The 18091-nt window shown below is 43.3% G+C and overlaps 1 protein-coding gene across 1 annotated transcript in view; it reads left to right on the top strand.

Moving 5' to 3' along the window:
- Nucleotides 1–9130: 9130 nt before the first annotated feature.
- The window catches only part of LOC106604551 (short transient receptor potential channel 3), a 52052-nt gene continuing 43091 nt past the window's right edge, over nt 9131–18091 (top strand). The window contains exon 1 of the mRNA XM_045718010.1: nt 9131–9583. Coding sequence (XP_045573966.1) covers nt 9249–9583 — 335 coding nt within the window. The 5' untranslated portion in view covers nt 9131–9248. The remainder of the gene's footprint in view (nt 9584–18091) is intronic.

The following is an 18091-nucleotide window of genomic DNA, read 5'->3' on the forward strand; positions in this document are numbered from 1 at the left end:
CCTCCTTGTTTCTACCAAGGCTATGTGGGGGCCTCCTTGTTTCTACCAAGGCTATGTGGGGGCCTCCTTGTTTCTACCAAGGCTATGTGGGGGCCTCCTTGTTTCTACCAAGGCTATGTGGGGGGCCTCCTTGTTTCTACCAAGGCTATGTGGGGGCCTCCTTGTTTCTACCAAGGCTATGTGGGGGCCTCCTTGTTTCTACCAAGGCTATGTGGGGGCCTCCTTGTTTCTACCAAGGCTATGTGGGGGCCTCCTTGTTTCTACCAAGGCTATGTGGGGGCCTCCTTGTTTCTACCAAGGCTATGTGGGGGGCTCCTTGTTTCTACCAAGGCTATGTGGGGGCCTCCTTGTTTCTACCAAGGCTATGTGGGGGCCTCCTTGTTTCTACCAAGGCTTTGTGGGGGCTCCTTGTTTCTACCAAGGCTATGTGGGGGCTCCTTGTTTCTACCAAGGCTATGTGGGGGCCTCCTTGTTTCTACCAAGGCTATGTGGGGGCCTCCTTGTTTCTACCAAGGCTATGTGGGGGCTCCTTGTTTCTACCAAGGCTATGTGGGGGCCTCCTTGTTTCTACCAAGGCTATGTGGGGGCTCCTTGTTTCTACCAAGGCTATGTGGGGGCCTCCTTGTTTCTACCAAGGCTATGTGGGGGCCTCCTTGTTTCTACCAAGGCTATGTGGGGGCCTCCTTGTTTCTACCAAGGCTATGTGGGGCCTCCTTGTTTCTACCAAGGCTATGTGGGGGGCTCCCTTGTTTCTACCAAGGCTATGTGGGGGCTCCTTGTTTCTACCAAGGCTATGTGGGGGCCTCCTTGTTTCTACCAAGGCTTTGTGGGGGCTCCTTGTTCTACCAAGGCTATGTGGGGGGCTCCTTGTTTCTACCAAGGCTATGTGGGGGCTCCTTGTTTCTACCAAGGCTATGTGGGGGCCTCCTTGTTTCTACCAAGGCTATGTGGGGGCCTCCTTGTTTCTACCAAGGCTATGTGGGGGCCTCCTTGTTTCTACCAAGGCTATGTGGGGGCCTCCTTGTTTCTACCAAGGCTATGTGGGGGCTCCTTGTTTCTACCAAGGCTACTTGGGGGGGGGTGTACTCTGTCAAACATAGGCCAGCAAAGGAGAACCAGGACTTTCACTTTCTCCTCACTGACAGACACACACACACACACTGTCAAACACTGTACACTACAATCAATAACGTTGAAAAGTTTAATTTAACTGTACACACTACTGGGTTTAAGATTCCACCATTTCTGAATGAGCCCACTAGAGGGGGCCAGATAATTTAACCTTGCAGCTTGATTGGATCATTTCAGACCGGGGACCTTAATGCCACAATCCTTAATTTGTTTTTCAGCTAAATGGCAGCCCCGTCACACGGTTTGCTATAAAGCTGAAGGATTTTGCAAGAGAATTGTTACCACTCTTCAATCATAGATGGAGAAACTGTATAGTAAAGTAACACATGGTTTGATTACATACACTGAGTGTACAAAATATTAGGAACACCTGCTCTTTCCATGACATATACTGACCAGGTGAAAGCTATTATCCCTTATTGATGTTAAATCCACTTCAATCAGTGTAGATGAAGGGTAGGAGAGAGGCTAAAGAATAATTTTTAAGCCTTGAGACAAGTGAGACATGGATTGTGTGTGTGTGCCACGGAGGGTAAATGGGCAAGACATAATATTTAAGTGCCTTTGAACAGGGTATGGTAGTAGGTGCACCGGTTTGTGTCAAGAACTGCAACACTACAGGGTTTTTCACACACAACAGTTTCCCATGTGTATCAAGACATCCAGCCAACTTGAAAACTGTGGGAAACATTGGTGGGCCAGCATCCCTGTGGAAAACTTTCGAAACCTTATAGAGTCCATGCCCCAAAGAATTGAGGCTGTTCGGAGGGGTAGCAACTCAATATTAGGAAGGTGTTCTTAATGTTTTGTACCTGTATGTTGAAGCTATCTATACATAGTTTGATTACGAAGACGTTGTTTACTAATACTGGTGTGAAACATCCTTATTCTATAGCTTGGGTTATGATGTACTGTAGATAAGACAGCAGCATTAAGCTAATGAAGCATTGTAGAAGTGATTTTCCTCAAGAATCAATACATTATTATTTTTAAATGACAAAGAATAGCTGTTAATATCACAGATTGTACCTTCAAGTGTCGATGTCTGATATACAGTGGCTGAATGAGGGTTATTCTGTCAGATTTAGATTTCTTCATATAAACCAATCATGGAGTTTGCAATCCTTTTAGCTAGCCTTTAGGCAGCATAAGCAACATTTTGTCAGTACATGCATCATACATGATGGACTAGATAAGTGCAGGTAACTGCCAAAATAAAGGAAACATTTGAGTAAATGAGGGATACAAAGAATATTGAAAGCAGATGCTTCCCAGCAAGTGTGGTTCCTGAGTTAATTAAGCAATAAACATCCCATCATGCTTAGGATCATGCATAAAAATGCTGGGCAGGCCATTATTTTGGCCATTATTTTAGCTACTATGGCTTTTCCGACATAGCGCAGGACAATACCCCCATCCACAGTGGTCATTTAATGGTTTGATGAGCATGAAAAATATGTAAACCAAATGCCATGGCTGTCTGCCACCAGATTTCAACCCATTTGAACACTAATGGGATATTCTGGAGCGGCGCCTGATACGCCGTTTGCCACCACCATCAACAAAACACCAAATGATGGAATTTCTCATGGAAGAATGGTGTTGCATCCCTCCCATAGAGTTCCAGACACTTGTACAATCTATGCCAAGGTGCATTGAAGCTGTTCTGGCTTGTGGTGGCCCAATGCCCTATTAAGACAGTTTATGTTGGTGTTTCCTTTATTTTGGCAGTTACCTGCATGCAGTAGTAGAATTCCCTCAGCTCAAGAACTTACCATGTTTATGGTATTACTACGTTATGATATCAAAGGTCTTGCGTTGGACAATTTGCATAATTTAATTGAGATTTTTGTCAGAACCACCCCTTAGCTTTCAGGCTTATTAAATCTGTGACTGGGTGTCTTTGCATCTGTAATGAGGTAGCCACACACACACACACACACACTTTAAAATATACAGGGCTTCAAACATCTGAGACTGCCCATCTCCCTCTCTAACTATCAGCTCTGATTCAGCCAGATAGAGGGATCCGACTTATCAAACTTGACAACACACACTCTAACCAATCAGAGAACATACAGTATGGAACTAGACCCAGGAATATCATTATCTGAAAGTAAAAGTACCATTACTCAGGCAAATGGAAGTCTGGAGAACCTATTTGCGTGTGTCTCCAGAACTGGTTAGCTGGATATCTCTGTTCTGTTCTGTTCTGTGCATGGACTATGCATGATGATTAACTATCCATCCCTGTGCTCTCATCACTACCCCCAGTGTGTGAATTTTACCATGACATTCAGGGGGGTCTCTATTTTTTTTCACGGGACTTCCTATTTTTTATGGGCCTACTTTGTTTTAATGGGCCTAATAGTAAAGACATGTATTTTAATGGTAAACGTGTATTACCTTTTAATGTGGCATGAACACAACCAGTCAAAAGTAGTCTACCTGCACACTTTCGTCCACTCAAATAATTCCAGCATCCAAACAGTGCACTGTGCACCTGACATTGGATGAAGGAAAAGAGACATCTGTTACAAAACATTCGGCGATTGTCATTAGGCCGACACTCTTGTCGCCTGAATTCATTGATGTGTCTTGCTCACAAATTGGCCATTTTTGTCAATTGAAAAGTCAGGAAACCTGAAAAGGGGCTGAAATACTTGATGGAAATAGCCTACTGCTGTGTCTGTCCCGAGCTCAGCAGCGCGGGAAACTGTGAGGCTGGCTGGACCCACAGGCGTAGTATAGAGATGAATGTGGTTGAAACAACCTGAACCAACTGTCACTGGTTTGAACCATGACAGAGAAGTCGGGGTGTTGGTTTAATTTGGAATAAGCTTTCACGGAAGTCCTGTGAAAAAAAATGTGTCACAACATCCGCCGAAGTCGGTCCCTCTTCTTGTTCGGGTGGCGTTCGGCGGTCGACGTCACCGGCCTTCTAGCCATCGCCGATCCACTTTTCATTTTTCATTTGTTTTGTCTTTGTTTTACACACCTGGTTTCAACTCCCCAATTACATGTTCATTATTTAACCCTCTGTTTTCCCCATGGTTTTTGTGCGTGATTGTTTTTTGTAAGTTCGGTCCGATGTTTGTGGGCTTGGTATGACTTCATGTATTTGGATATTTTGAGTAAAGTTCCTTTTGTTACTCATCTCTGCTGTCCTGCGCCTGACTCCTCTGCACCAGCTACACCCAGATCCTTACAACTTTATTACAGAACTTTATTTCTAAACTCACCACAAACTATCTATAGTAACCATAGAGTGTAGCTCAGTAACACAAATACTTTCAAATTGACTAGGCTAAATGCTAGTCATACCGGTAGATAACCAACTTCATGGTTGGAGCCAATTCTAATCGAAATTCACTTCCTGAATTGAAAATAGCCCATTATGTTCTGTGAAGACAATATCAATTCACTTCCTGAAAATGACCAAATTCAAAAAAGGAATTGACCATGGTGTTAAGCTTAGTCACGTCAGAGCCAATGTGTTGCTTCACTGACCACCTTGCTATCATAGTATAATGTAAGCACTAAGCATAGAGTATTGCTCCCAGAGCCTTAGAAGACAGGACTGCAACAGACAGAGGACAAGCCATTAATGAACCTATTTACATGAATAACACAGCCCACGTGGTATAATCTACAGCTGCGGTCTGAGGCTCTGCCGGTGTACCAAATGGCACCCCTTTCCCCTTTATAGTGCACTACTTTTGACCAGAGCCCTATGGGGGAGTAGTGTGTGTATGTGAGTGTGCGTTCGTCTGTGTGTGGACAATGTAAAATGCCCACAAGCAGTTACACTGACACTTTCTGACAGTAACAAATGCCATGGGCATAGTTATTGGACCTAGAGATTAGGCAATATGGGGGGGGGGACCTTGAGAAGTCAATACCATAAACATGTACCAGTTAATAGTTACACTCATTTTTCACTCTCTCCGTTCACAGAAAACATAAATGGTTGTCATAACTCACTGTACAGTGACAGACTTTCAATTTCAAAGGACGGGCGGGGGAGTAAGACCTTAGGTGAAAGTCAATGCTGTAAGATTTTACCAGTTTATAATACCACCCATGTCTCACAACCTATTCAGCCGTTATACCACACTCAACACATTGACTAGGCTTCGTGAGAGTCTCCCCTTTCCATAGTGGGGTCATCTTAGTTTGTAGCCCAAACGGTACAATACTTGGCATGCAACACATTTCCCAATGTACTAATTTAGTACATACACTACCATTCAAAAGTTTGGGGTCACTTAGAAATGTCCTTGTTTTTGAAAGAAAAGCACATGCTTTTCTTTCAAAAACAAGGACATTTCTAAGTGACCCCAAACTTTTGAACAGTAGTGTATATCATAACAGCTTTTCAGATGAATAATCCAATTATCTGTCTCCATCTCCCAAACAGAATTACAAATATGATTGGTGTACCTAGAAGTTATCTGGAGGTCAGCACCACATGCAGCCAATAGGTTTTCACCAATGGGCAATTTTTTTTAAACTCAGCTAGCTACAAGACAACTGGAGAAATCTAATTCCAGCTACAGAGTCCGGTCACGCCTCACTCTCTCCTGTCCCGTATGTGTAACACATCTCAGAGTAGGAAAGTGCTGAGCACTGAGAAAATGTATTCCTACTTTTATGGGTAAGAATAAAAGTTATGCCTAAAACTTCTTAAGACCTTTAGTCCTTTCAATAAACCATTAGGAAGACCTTATTAAGAGCTGTTCTAACCTGTTTGAAGCTGCCAGGTGAAAGCCGATGGCTTTCGTGAATCTGCCTGGGCCATGCCACAGAGTGGATAATGATTTGGAAATGATCAAGTTGTATCGACCAATCGCATCGCCTGTTTGTGTAACAGAGGTGGTTGTGAGCAAAAATACAAATTAGCCTTCTCTGCAAGATGATTGACAGTATTCTTCTTATTCTTGTTTTTCTTCTTCTTTAGTGAACCAGGCTTGTTTGATGATTGACCTTGTTTGAGACCTGAAGACTTGCATTAGCTAACCAAACTAATGTTTAGGCTTTAGCTCAGCAGGCTAACATAGTCTTGTGGTATAAAGGAGACCAGGGTTAGAAACCCAATGCGTCACACTGGCAGTATAAACTCTCATCAAGCAATTCCAGCCAATGGTGAAATAGGCACTGCGTTGACTCATCTGAACGGATGGAGTTGACACTTGATTTAGGATTTGTCAGTCTCATTCAAGCTCATTTTGATATCACTCGCCACCTTTGAACTTTCTGCTACAAATTTGGCTCCTGCTTTGCACCAGTCTCTACAGTTCACCTGTTCTCCATGAGAACTTCTTTTGAGGCCATAAAAACTCCACCAACTCTGTCATATCGAGCACGAGTCTTCAATGGTTGAAGACCAAGCACTCCCACCACGTTGTGGAGCCCAAATACAGATTGTTCTTTCTGACTGAGACATCTTCCGCACTTCAAGGACAGATGCACAGAGCTTCTTGTGCCATGTGGGGCACACACAGCGATGGGTATTGATAGAGTAGCTGTACCATTCAATTGCCTCGGGTCATCACTCAATAGAGGTCTGGTTATGCTGCAGGCGGTCTCTCTGTTTATTGGCTTACAGCCCCTATTGCTAGAGTGAGCACAGAGGGACATGTGCTAATCATGTTAATGGTAACTAAAACCCAAAGGACAGCCTGCTAATTGGTTGGTTGGCAACATCAGTTTTCTAGTGTTCACATGGTCTGGACAAACCTTGAGTTATCACACACACTGGGGACCTAAGGAGCATATATGACCGTACATGTGAGAAGTGATATTTTGATTTAGGCTACTATTGCTCATATGATTGATAGATAATTATTGCTGGTGCATTTTTACCAGCCGCCCCACAGGAAATGAAAGCTGAGGGTAGACAGGAAATGCTTTCCACAAACTGCAGTGAGCTAAGTGATGCCCTACAACATCATCATCTGTCTGAACCTATAGCTAGTCTCCAGTCTTCCGGTACCCAAATCACCATCTGATACGTCCATTCATGTTGTCCACAAACTTCCATCCAGTTGGCAGCATGGGTTGAAAGATTTGAATGAGAATGCCAACTTGGCATTGTGCCAAATGTGTGCCCACAGTGAGTCCTCTGCTTGTGCTGATGTACGAGATGCCAGGAATACCCTAAATCATGTGTAACTCTGTGTTGTTGTTTTTGTCGCACTGCTTTGCTTTCTCTTGGCCAGGTCGCAGTTGTAAATGAGAACTTGTTCTCAACTGGCCTACCTGATTAAATAAAGGTGAAATAAAATAAATAAATACAAATCCTCTCTGCCAGGGAGGACAGGATGTCGATCTTCCTATTCCTGCCCTGCAACTACCTGGATTCCTCCGGTGCCCTGTTGAGTTCTTTGTCCTCATCAGAAGACACAACATAGAGGTTGATCTGGGAGTTGGAGCTCTCCAACTGATTACCTGGCATTGGTATATCAATGGGGCATGCGGTTGCATATTATTTCAAACCCAGTACATTGATTTGAATCCCCAAAATCTTTTAGCAGTGGTACCATCTGCACTATGCTGTAAAACTGGAAAAGTTGATGTTTCCCAAGACAGACACTTGTTGCCCCTTGGGGTTCAATTGGAGTAAAATAAATAGCTATGGTCTCTTTGTACCATATGGTCTGAATGGGCAGACAAATGCTGCTCAGGTGTACAGGTGTGCTGAGTGATCAATGCTGCAGTGCTGTCCTTGGTGAGCATGCTGCTGTGGTGGGCAGAATGTACTGAAATGTGGTGAACGAAGCTGTCCAGGGTCTGAAATGTCTCGATAAGGTGAGTGGAGCTGTCCAGGGTTCTGAAATGACCAACGTGGTGAGAGGAGCTGTCCAGGGTTCTGAAATGATCAAACTGGTGAGTGAAGCTGTCCAGGGTTCTGAAATGGTCGAATGTGGTGAACAGAGCTGTCCATGGTGCTGAAATGGATTGGGGCTGGCCCCTGGATCTGAACAGACCGGCACTGTCATTTAACCCAATCATTTCCCACATCCCTGTCATGTTCAGTTTTACAGTGCCATATAAAGACTTTTCTTTCACCCTTACTTTTTTTTCTCAGAAAATATACACTGGGTGTAAATAACATTAGAAACACCTGCTCTTTCCATGACATAGACTGACCAGGTGAATCCAGGTGAAAGATATGATCCCTTATTGATGTCACTTGTTAAATCCACTTCAATCAGTGTAGATGAAGGGGAGGAGACTAGTTAAAGAAGGATTTTTAGGCCTTGAGACAATTGAGACTTGGATTGTGTATGTGTGCCATTCAGAGGGTGAATGGGCAAGACAAAAGATTTAAGTGCATTTGAACGGGGTATGGTAGTAGGTGCCAGGCACACCGGTTTGAGTCAAGAACTGCAACGCTGCTGGGTTTTTCACGCTCAACAGTTTCTGTGTGTTTCTAATGTTTTGTACAGTCAATGTATACCTTTGGTGTAAAGTTATGGTCTGATATTCACATAAAAACCTCTCCGATACACGCACAAGCACACATACACACACACACTTGAGATCAATGTGAGTACAGGTTGGGGTCTGGTTGAGAGAGAGATACAAAAGTGGCCAGTAATTGGGTCTTACATCTAGTGTTTACTTTGTGCATATTTCATGTACAGTATGCCAAATGGTTAATTCATGTAATGGTACCTTGGGGGATATATGGTGTCACCTCATTTTTGAGAATTCTGTATTCACAACTGCATGGACATTTTGATGTGTTGTAGCACATATTGGCCATTATACAGTATGTAGCTAGCATTAGCCTAATAGGTTTAAATGCATTCATACTTTCATAAGCAATTCAAACCACTCGAGAAGTTATTCAAGCAGATAAGATTGCTGTAAGAGTGCTGCACTAGTATTCACTCACCTGGCTCTGTGATTTATAATCCAAATAAAGCAATAATGGAAAGCAAGCAAACATCGTTCAGTTCCAAGGTTTGGGTGATTTCCTCAAGGCAAGCACTTCCCCTCTTATGTAGTCTAGTGGTGGTGGTGGCAGTGGTAATTATGAAGACAGTTCTTGATGAGCTTTCATTTGACGGGAATGGGCGGGCCACTACAACATCCCTTCCAGTTCACTTATGCAAACTAGCCCCACTGTTGTACACCGGCCCGGGGAAATAGCCAACCGTAGGCTACCTGCGGGGAACGCAAGCGTGCGTCCGGCTCCATTCCTAAACCCAAACGTACGTGCTGACTTCGAAGCTTTGCCGCAAAAAAGGAGACAGCAGAAGAGTGTGCAGAAAGTGACTACTGGCCATATGTCAACGAAGGGCAGAAAGTATCACGAGAGAGTATCGTTCTCCGAAGAGGAGGATGAACAGTGTTGGAAAGAGGAAAACGGCTGTGTGGATGTACATTACCTAAAATCCGTCCAAACAATCCGGGATTCGTCTGGATATTATGCTTATAATATGTGAGTAGACAAACCTATTATCGGCGCCACTTAGGCTGTAGAACTCATTGGAGGCTAAATAAAGTGGGCAGGTGAATTTAGATATGCTTCTGAATATTTGTGTGGGTTAAAAACTTTCCATAAAACTGTTGATATTGAATGAATCATTATTTTAAGACACATGCTACTTTAAAGGGACTGTTTTCTTTCTGCCTTTGGTCCGATTAAAAATCCTAATTTCTCATGTATTTTTTTAAAATCAAGTTTATTCATATCTGTTGCACTGATATGGCATATAAAGTCATCCAATACGAAGCCTTCAACTGGCAGCCTAGTGCAATGATGTTGTTTTGGGCCATACCAAAATTAGAATTTTATTCATATAAAATTTAGCTGCATCTTTGGACATTGCCAGTGTTTGTGACAATACTTGCGCCACCTTGTGGATAATTCAGTCCGTGGTCATAGAGAGAGAGTACAGACAAGAGATCATGATGCTGCTTTTCACTCTTTTTGGTTGGATAATGCATAAACCTACAGGTAGCCGACATTTCTCTTACTTTTTGTATCATGTTGAGACTCACTCAGCGATGTAAAAATGCTGAAACAGCAGACGTTCATATGCAGGCTACTACATAACTCGCATGAATCAGGTTGTATTATGTGCCTTTCCTGTTTTCAAATCCCATTTACTTAAGAATACCCATTTACTTTATCCATTCCACACACACAGATCACATTTGAGAAGGTACAATGACTCTGAGACAGTTTGATTTCTTAGGCCTCATCTATCTATTGTCAACACTGATGATATCAATGTTTCGCTCATTTGCAGGCATCGCTCATTTGCAGGCACTAGCTCTCTACTCTATTTTGTTATGGCCATACATCAGAGGTGATCATCTAGGCAGGAGTAGGTCAATCTAATACACTCTGCTATGTGCATGTGTGTATAAATCCACTCCAGTCTTCAGAGGTTCTCCATATCTTACCCATTAATTAACATGTTATCATGTGTCACACATGGTGATGTAAAGTGGGCTAATATGATTGATTGCTCTGCTTTAAACTATCTTATCCTGGTGGTACTTGCTTTGGGCTAATACATTAAATGTAGCACAGAGCTTATGGTAAGTAGTGCAGTGTTTAACATCATCCTAACAGACGAAGCTGAGATGTATATTTAAAATTTGAAAAGTCAGTCGAAGTACTTTAAAATGAACCTGTCAAACAGTAGACAGTCCCACATCCCTGCTGTGTTGGGTAAAGTAATAGCTCAGGTCTGCTGTGTTGGGTAAAGTAATAGCTCAGGTCTGCTGTGTTGGGTAAAGTAATAGCTCAGGTCTGCTGTGTTGGGTAAAGTAATAGCTCAGGTCTGCTGTGTTGGGTAAAGTAATAGCTCAGGTATGCTGTGTTGGGTAAAGTAATAGCTCAGGTCTGCTGTGTTGGGTAAAGTAATAGCTCAGGTCTGCTGTGTTGGGTAAAGTAATAGCTCAGGTCTGCTGTGTTGGGTAAAGTAATAGCTCAGGTCTGCTGTGTTGGGTAAAGTAATAGCTCAGGTCTTGTGTGATGCCAATTCGAATGAGTAGAATAGATATATATTTCTTCAGTCCATGGGATCGTTTTAGTGGTCCACCCATTATGGCAACTCAATAGTGCCTTGCATGTGTAGAATAGTTGGAGAGGCACAGTATTTTCAGCAAAAGATTCCCACTGACAGAGCATAAGAAAGTCTTGACCACCCAGGAAGTAAAGGTCATGAATTCCTCCAGGCAGTGAAATTCTTCCTATTGCCCTTCCAAGAGCTACCTTTATCGTATGTTCTTTAAGAAAGACATAAACAAAACCTGAAGACCATGTCCTACTGCAAATGTTTTTACACATTGGATTGGGGTTCTAATTACAGTGCAAAGCAACTGTATTGTCAAACCAAATTATTTTGGTAGTTTTTTCCAGTGCCCTTTCCTGACAAAATTGTCAAAATTCTGACCTGTCATACTCTTTCTTATGAAGACATGTCAGACAAGCTACAGCATCAGTGATTTGCTAATGAATGTAATTAACAGATGTGAGCGAAATGAGTTCCTTGAGTCCTGATCATGTGACCGAATGTCACTGGAAGTCCAATTGCAGATTATCACAATATCCTCTGCACTGTTAATTGTTATTATGACACTTGTACCTGTTTTACCTGTACTAACATCCTCTAGAGTGGCATGGAAATAGTGTATGGCAGGCATACAATAGTAATCAGTACAATAATAAAGCCCTGCAATAGACTTTTGTCCTGTCCAGGGGGTGTACATGTCTTGTACATTAAGCTGCCTCAGGAGACAGGCTCCTGCTCTATGGGCCATTCTGGCTTGGACAACAGTACTTCCTAGTAATTGAAGCCTTTGTGTTGTATAATTAGGAGGGGCTGAAGCTGTGACTCAATGACTTTTTTCGGGTCCAGGCACTTTCTAAGGCAGTGTGTCCGGCTCTGCCCAGTCAGTGTTATCACCGGCTGTGGCCAAATCCCTAACTTGACAAAAGTAACATGGTGTACGATGCTCTTCCTCTTTCATGTCAGTGTATTGCTCGGGTTCAAATGTACTAGATCGCTTGTTCTGTTTGGGCTACTGTACCAGCAGGAGCCAGGACATTTTCATGTTGTTGGATGGTGCTTTCTCTTGCTGTCCTGGATCAGTTGAAATGGCCCGCCATCCTGTCGTCTTGGCAGTATCAGAAGCGGAATGGGTAGAATCCTGACTTTTACCTTTTGACTGTGTGACTGACTGCTTTGGCAGTTTGATTCTGATTTGATGGTAAACAACTGTTCACCTGGAGTGCAGCCTGTAACCGAGTGTGGGGGAACTCCAGAAAGTCATGAAAAATGTCTGCAGCCACAATTAGGGCTAAGGTGGAGGAGGAGGATGATGTATGATGGTGGATGAGGATGATGTATGGTGTGGATGAGGAGGAGGAGGAGGAGGAGGATGATGTATGGTGGTGGATGAGGAGGAGGATGTGTGGTGGTGGATGAGGAGGATGTATGGTGGTGGATGAGGAGGAGGAGGATGATGTATGGTGGTGGATGAGGATGATGTATGGTGGTGGATGAGGATGATGTATGGTGGTGGATGAGGAGGAGGATGATGAATGGTGGTGGATGAGGAGGAGGATGTGTGGTGGTGGATGAGGAGGATGATGTGTGGTGGTGGATGAGGAGGAGGATGACGAATGGTGGTGGATGAGGAGGAGGATGTGTGGTGGTGGATGAGGAGGATGTATGGTGTGGATGAGGAGGAGGAGGAGGATGATGTATGGTGGTGGATGAGGAGGAGGATGTGTGGTGGTGGATGAGGAGGATGATGTGTGCTGGTGGATGAAAAGCTTGTGAAGATCAGCTATGGTAAATAATGGTGTTTCTATTAATATAAGTGTGAATTTGGTATTTTTTTGTGGTTTTATTAATCAGATAGGAAAGTGAAGGGGAGAAAGGAGACAGGAGGAGTGCGAGTTAGAAAGGGAAAGGGAAAGGGGGAGAAGGCCTTCAATTGAAATGTGTCTTCTGCATTTAACCCAACCCCTCTGAATCAGAGAGGTGCGGGGGGCTCCCTTAATCAACATCTACGTCTTCGGCGCCCAGGGAACAGTGGGTTAACTGCCTTGCTCAGGGGCAGAATGACAGATTTTTACCTTGTCAGCTCGGGGAAGGGCAAGAAGGATAAATATTGCTGAGGAGGAGTATGCATGGCTTATAAAGATCAAGGCCTGTATTCACAACGCATCTCAGAGTATGAGTGCTGTATCTAGGATGAAGTCCTCCCTGTCCATCCATATCATCTTATTCATTAAGATCTAAATGGCAACACTGATCCTACAGTAGATCAGCACACCTACTCTGAGACTCTTTGTGTGTACAGGCCCATCTATAGTATAGAATTGTTATGAGAAGGAGAAGAAGTATTTGTATACTGCTCAAAAAAATAAAGGGAACACTTAAACAACACAATGTAACTCCAAGTCAATCACACTTCTGTGAAATCAAACTGTCCACTTAGGAAGCAACACTGATTGACAATACATTTCTCATGCTGTTGTGCAAATGGAATAGACAACAGGTGGAAATAATAGGCAATTAGCAAGACACCCCCAATAAAGGAGTGGTTCTGCAGGTGGTGACCACAGACCACTTCTCAGTTCCTATGCTTCCTGGCTGATGTTTTGGTCACTTTTGAATGCTGGCAGTGCTTTCACTCTAGTGGTAGCATGAGACGGAGTCTACAACCCACACAAGTGGCTCAGGTAGTGCAGCTCATCCAGGATGGCACATCAATGCGAGCTGTGGCAAGAAGGTTTGCTATGTCTGTCAGCGTAGTGTCCAGAGCATGGAGGCGCTACCAGGAGACAGGCCAGTACATCAGGAGACGTGGAGGAGGCCGTAGGAGGGCAACAACCCAGCAGCAGGACCGCTACCTCCGCCTTTGTGCAAGGAGGAGCAGGAGGAGCACTGCCAGAGCCCTGCAAAATGACCTCCAGCAGGCCACAAATGTGCATGTGTCTGCTCAAACTGTCAGAAACAGACTCCATGAGGGTGGTATGAGGGCCCGATGTCCACAGGTGGGGGTTGTGCTTACAGCCCAACACCGTGCAGGACGTTTGGCATTTGCCAGAGAACCCCAAGATTGGCAAATTCGCCACTGGCGCAATGTGCTCTTCACAGATGAAAGCAGGTTCACACTGAGCACATGTGACAGACGTGACAGAGTCTGGAGACGCCGTGGAGAACGTTCTGCTGCATGCAACATCCTCCAGCATGACCGGTTTGGCGGTGGGTCAGTCATGGTGTGGGGTGGCATTTCTTTGGGGGGCCGCACAGCACTCCATGTGCTCGCCAGAGGTAGCCTGACTGCCATTAGGTACCGAGATGAGATCCTCAGACCCCTTGTGAGACCATATGCTGGTGCGGTTGGCCCTGGGTTCCTCCTAATGCAAGACAATGCTAGACCTCATGTGGCTGGAGTGTGTCAGCAGTTCCTGCAAGAGGAAGGCATTGATGCTATGGACTGGCCCGCCCGTTCCCCAGACCTGAATCCAATTGAGCACATCTGGGACATCATGTCTCGCTCCATCCACCAACGCCACGTTGCACCACAGACTGTCCAGGAGTTGGCGGATGCTTTAGTCCAGGTCTGGGAGGAGATCCCTCAGGAGACCATCCGCCACCTCATCAGGAGCATGCCCAGGCGTTGTAGGGAGGTCATACAGGCACGTGGAGCCCACACACACTACTGAGCCTCATTTTTACTTGTTTTAAGGACATTACATCAAAGTTGGATCAGCCTGTAGTGTGGTTTTCCACTTTAATTTTGAGTGTGACTCCAAATCCAGACCTCCATGGGTTGATAAATTGGATTTCCATTGATTCTTTTTGTGTGATTTTGTTGTCAGCACATTCAACTATGTAAAGAAAAAAGTATTTAATAAGATTATTTCATTCATTCAGATCTAGGATATGTTATTTTAGTGTTCCCTTTATTTTTTTGAGCAGTGTATTATCCCCACAGTGCTGTTAGGTTACTCACAGTCACAGCCCACAGATGTGGTTGTTTTATATAGCCTGTCATTAACCTGCTTAATGGGAAAGTGTTGTCCTGGGATGAGTGGGCGGAGAGTTTGGGAGGAAGAGGCTTTGGTTGGACAGAGTTTAGAAGTATCATCCATCATTAGACCGAGGTTCCAATTCCACATTTGGAGAGTCTATTGATTCAACCAGGATAAAATGGGTTCCTGTCAGTTCATTGTGGTTTTGTGTGGCCTCTCTAATCTAGCATGTGTATCTGAGAAGATAAAGTGTGTAGGTTCCAGCACATTTGATTGTAACGTTGTCCAATCGATACTTTCTATGGAGACGGTGGCATGTTTTGAAGTAGTGAATCGGATAAGAGCTTCAGTGTCTAGCTTCTTTCCTTTCTGAGGACATTAAACATTGAGCAGTTCTCAGTAACTAGCTAAATAAGGAGTGAACAGTATTGACTGGTGCTCAGGGGCTATTGATAATTAGACATTTTATTTAAGGCCCATTGCAGTCCAAATTCAGTTTTAATGGAACTATTACAGTAAGGTACTTCATTATTACCCAGAAAGGATTTGATATTGAATAAAAATGGCTGAATTGGGCTTTTTAAGCATTATTTTTTTTCCAGTTTGGGCTTGAAATTCATTTTGGAATCTATATTTTGTGCAGCTAACCAGCCAGGCCAGGAGTCTTTGTGTTGAGAAAATGGATTTCATTTAGATAGCATCTGACTGGCTACTCGCTAGCTTGTGATGAATAGAGCTGGTCAGTACTTCCCCAAACCCACACTACAGCTTGGAGTAGGATAAAGGAGAATGCGTTTGCTTGCATTATAGCACTACCATCAGACCAAACTGGCATATACCTCTTGGTTGAGCTACTGTCTGCCTTACCACTTGCATGCCTGCCAAATTTCGGGTCAAGGGTTGTGAACATATGTCTACTATTGCACCACCATTATTGCTAATGGACCAATAACCACCAATGTGGACCCTATTCGCATAGGACTTTTGGACTTACACCCTCAAGTCAATTTTTGCTGCCACTTAGCCTCTGCCTCAAATGGATGCACTGGGAATGCATTCCACACTATTATGTCCTGTCTATTACTAGATTCTTCTCCTCCTCTATTTTGTTAACCTAAAGTCTGGTGAGCTACATGATTACAGTACATTGCTAGGGTAATGTCTATAAGAATGAGCCATAAGGGGAATATCTATAAGAATGAGCCATAAGGGGAATATCTATAAGAGTTAGCCATAAAGGTAATGCCTATAAGAGTTAGCCATAAAGGTAATGCCTATAAGAGTTAGCCATAAAGGTAATGTCTATAAGAGTTAGCCATAAGGAGAATGTCTATAAGAGTTAGCCATAAGGGGAATGTCTATAAGAATTAGCCATAAGGGGAATGTCCATAAGAATTAGCCATAAGGGGAATGTCTATAAGCATTAGCCATAAGGGTAATGCTTATAAGAATTAGCCATAAGGGTAATGTTTATAAGAATTACCCATAAGGGCAATGTCTATAAGCATTAGCCATAACGCTAATGTCTATAAGCATTAGCCATAAGGGTAATGCTTATAAGAATTAGCCATAAGGGTAATGCTTATAAGAATTAGCCATAAGGGTAATGTCTATAAGCATTAGCCATAAGGGTAATGTCTATAACCATTAGCCATAAGGGTAATGCTTATAAGAATTAGACATAAGGGTAATGTCTATAAGCATTAGCCATAAGGGTAATGCTTATAAGAATTAGACATAAGGGTAATGTCTATAAGCATTAGCCATAAGGGTAATGCTTATAAGAATTAGCCATAAGGGTAATGTCTATAAGCATTATCCATAAGGGTAATGCTTATAAGAGTTAGCCATAAGGGTAATTATGTGTAAAATTTGAACACAATTCTCCTTAATGTTGTATTCTCTGGAAATGTATTAAAATGTAAGAGATGTCCCTTTGGAGTAAATAATTGTATTGTAATATTTGAAAGCGTAAGTAAGCCTTGTCCTAGGCTTCTGCCCTATGAGCCGTTCTGGCTATCTCCTGTTTCTGTATCGTGAGGCAGCTTGATGTACAAGACAAATAGGGGTGCCTATATTTGTCCTGTTTCACTGCATGTACAAGTGGGTAATCTGTACAAGTGTGAGGTGTGAAATGGAAATGTGTTTTTTGCATATCCCACTTCCCAGGAGACACCCGTGGAGAGTGGGGTAACAGCCAGGTGATCAGACGTTATTGACAGTGACTCAGAGCAATTAGGGTTAAGTGCCTTGCTCAAGGGCAGAAGTGACAGATTCTTCTGGGATTCAAACTAGCAACCTTCTGGTTACTGACCCAACACTCTAACCGCTAGACTACCTGCCGCCCAAGTACAACCCCTGGATACGCTGCTTGTCTATCGCAGGGAATTATTTGAATGCATGATTCTCCAATATTCTCCAATGTGGAAGAAAACTAATGTCAGAGTGGAAATCTAACCCTATTCTTACTCTAATTAAGATGCTAAGTTAGCCTATTAACCCAATCAATTTCTGGCAGCCGTTGTTCTATCGAGGCAAAGGGGAAATAGTCATTTTAATTCTAGGTGATCCCCTGGGTGTCTGAAGCATTTGGCTATATATGGAGGATGCAGTGTCCCCTCAAGCCTGCCAGCAAGTCATTGGGGTAGCAAGTCCTAAGGGTCTTCAGCTGTTCATGCCTGTAAAATGAATTTCCTGCTCAAGGGCAAATCTCAAGGACCATTATGGGAGGAGAAATGTTGCTCCGAGTGACGTCCCTAAGTGATGTTATTTAATTAACCCTTTTTATTTTATTTTTGAATAGAATAGTTAACCAAGGAATACATTTTTGTTCACAGTACATTCTCATTGGTAGCCTATTTCACAAGCTGAGTTCACTTTTCTCTTTAATTTATTCAAATAAAAATGTTTCTCCTTTGATGAATTTTCCTTGCCTGGCAT

Source organism: Salmo salar, chromosome ssa05 (genome assembly GCF_905237065.1).
Source record: "Salmo salar chromosome ssa05, Ssal_v3.1, whole genome shotgun sequence".
Taxonomy (NCBI): Eukaryota; Metazoa; Chordata; class Actinopteri; order Salmoniformes; family Salmonidae; genus Salmo; species Salmo salar.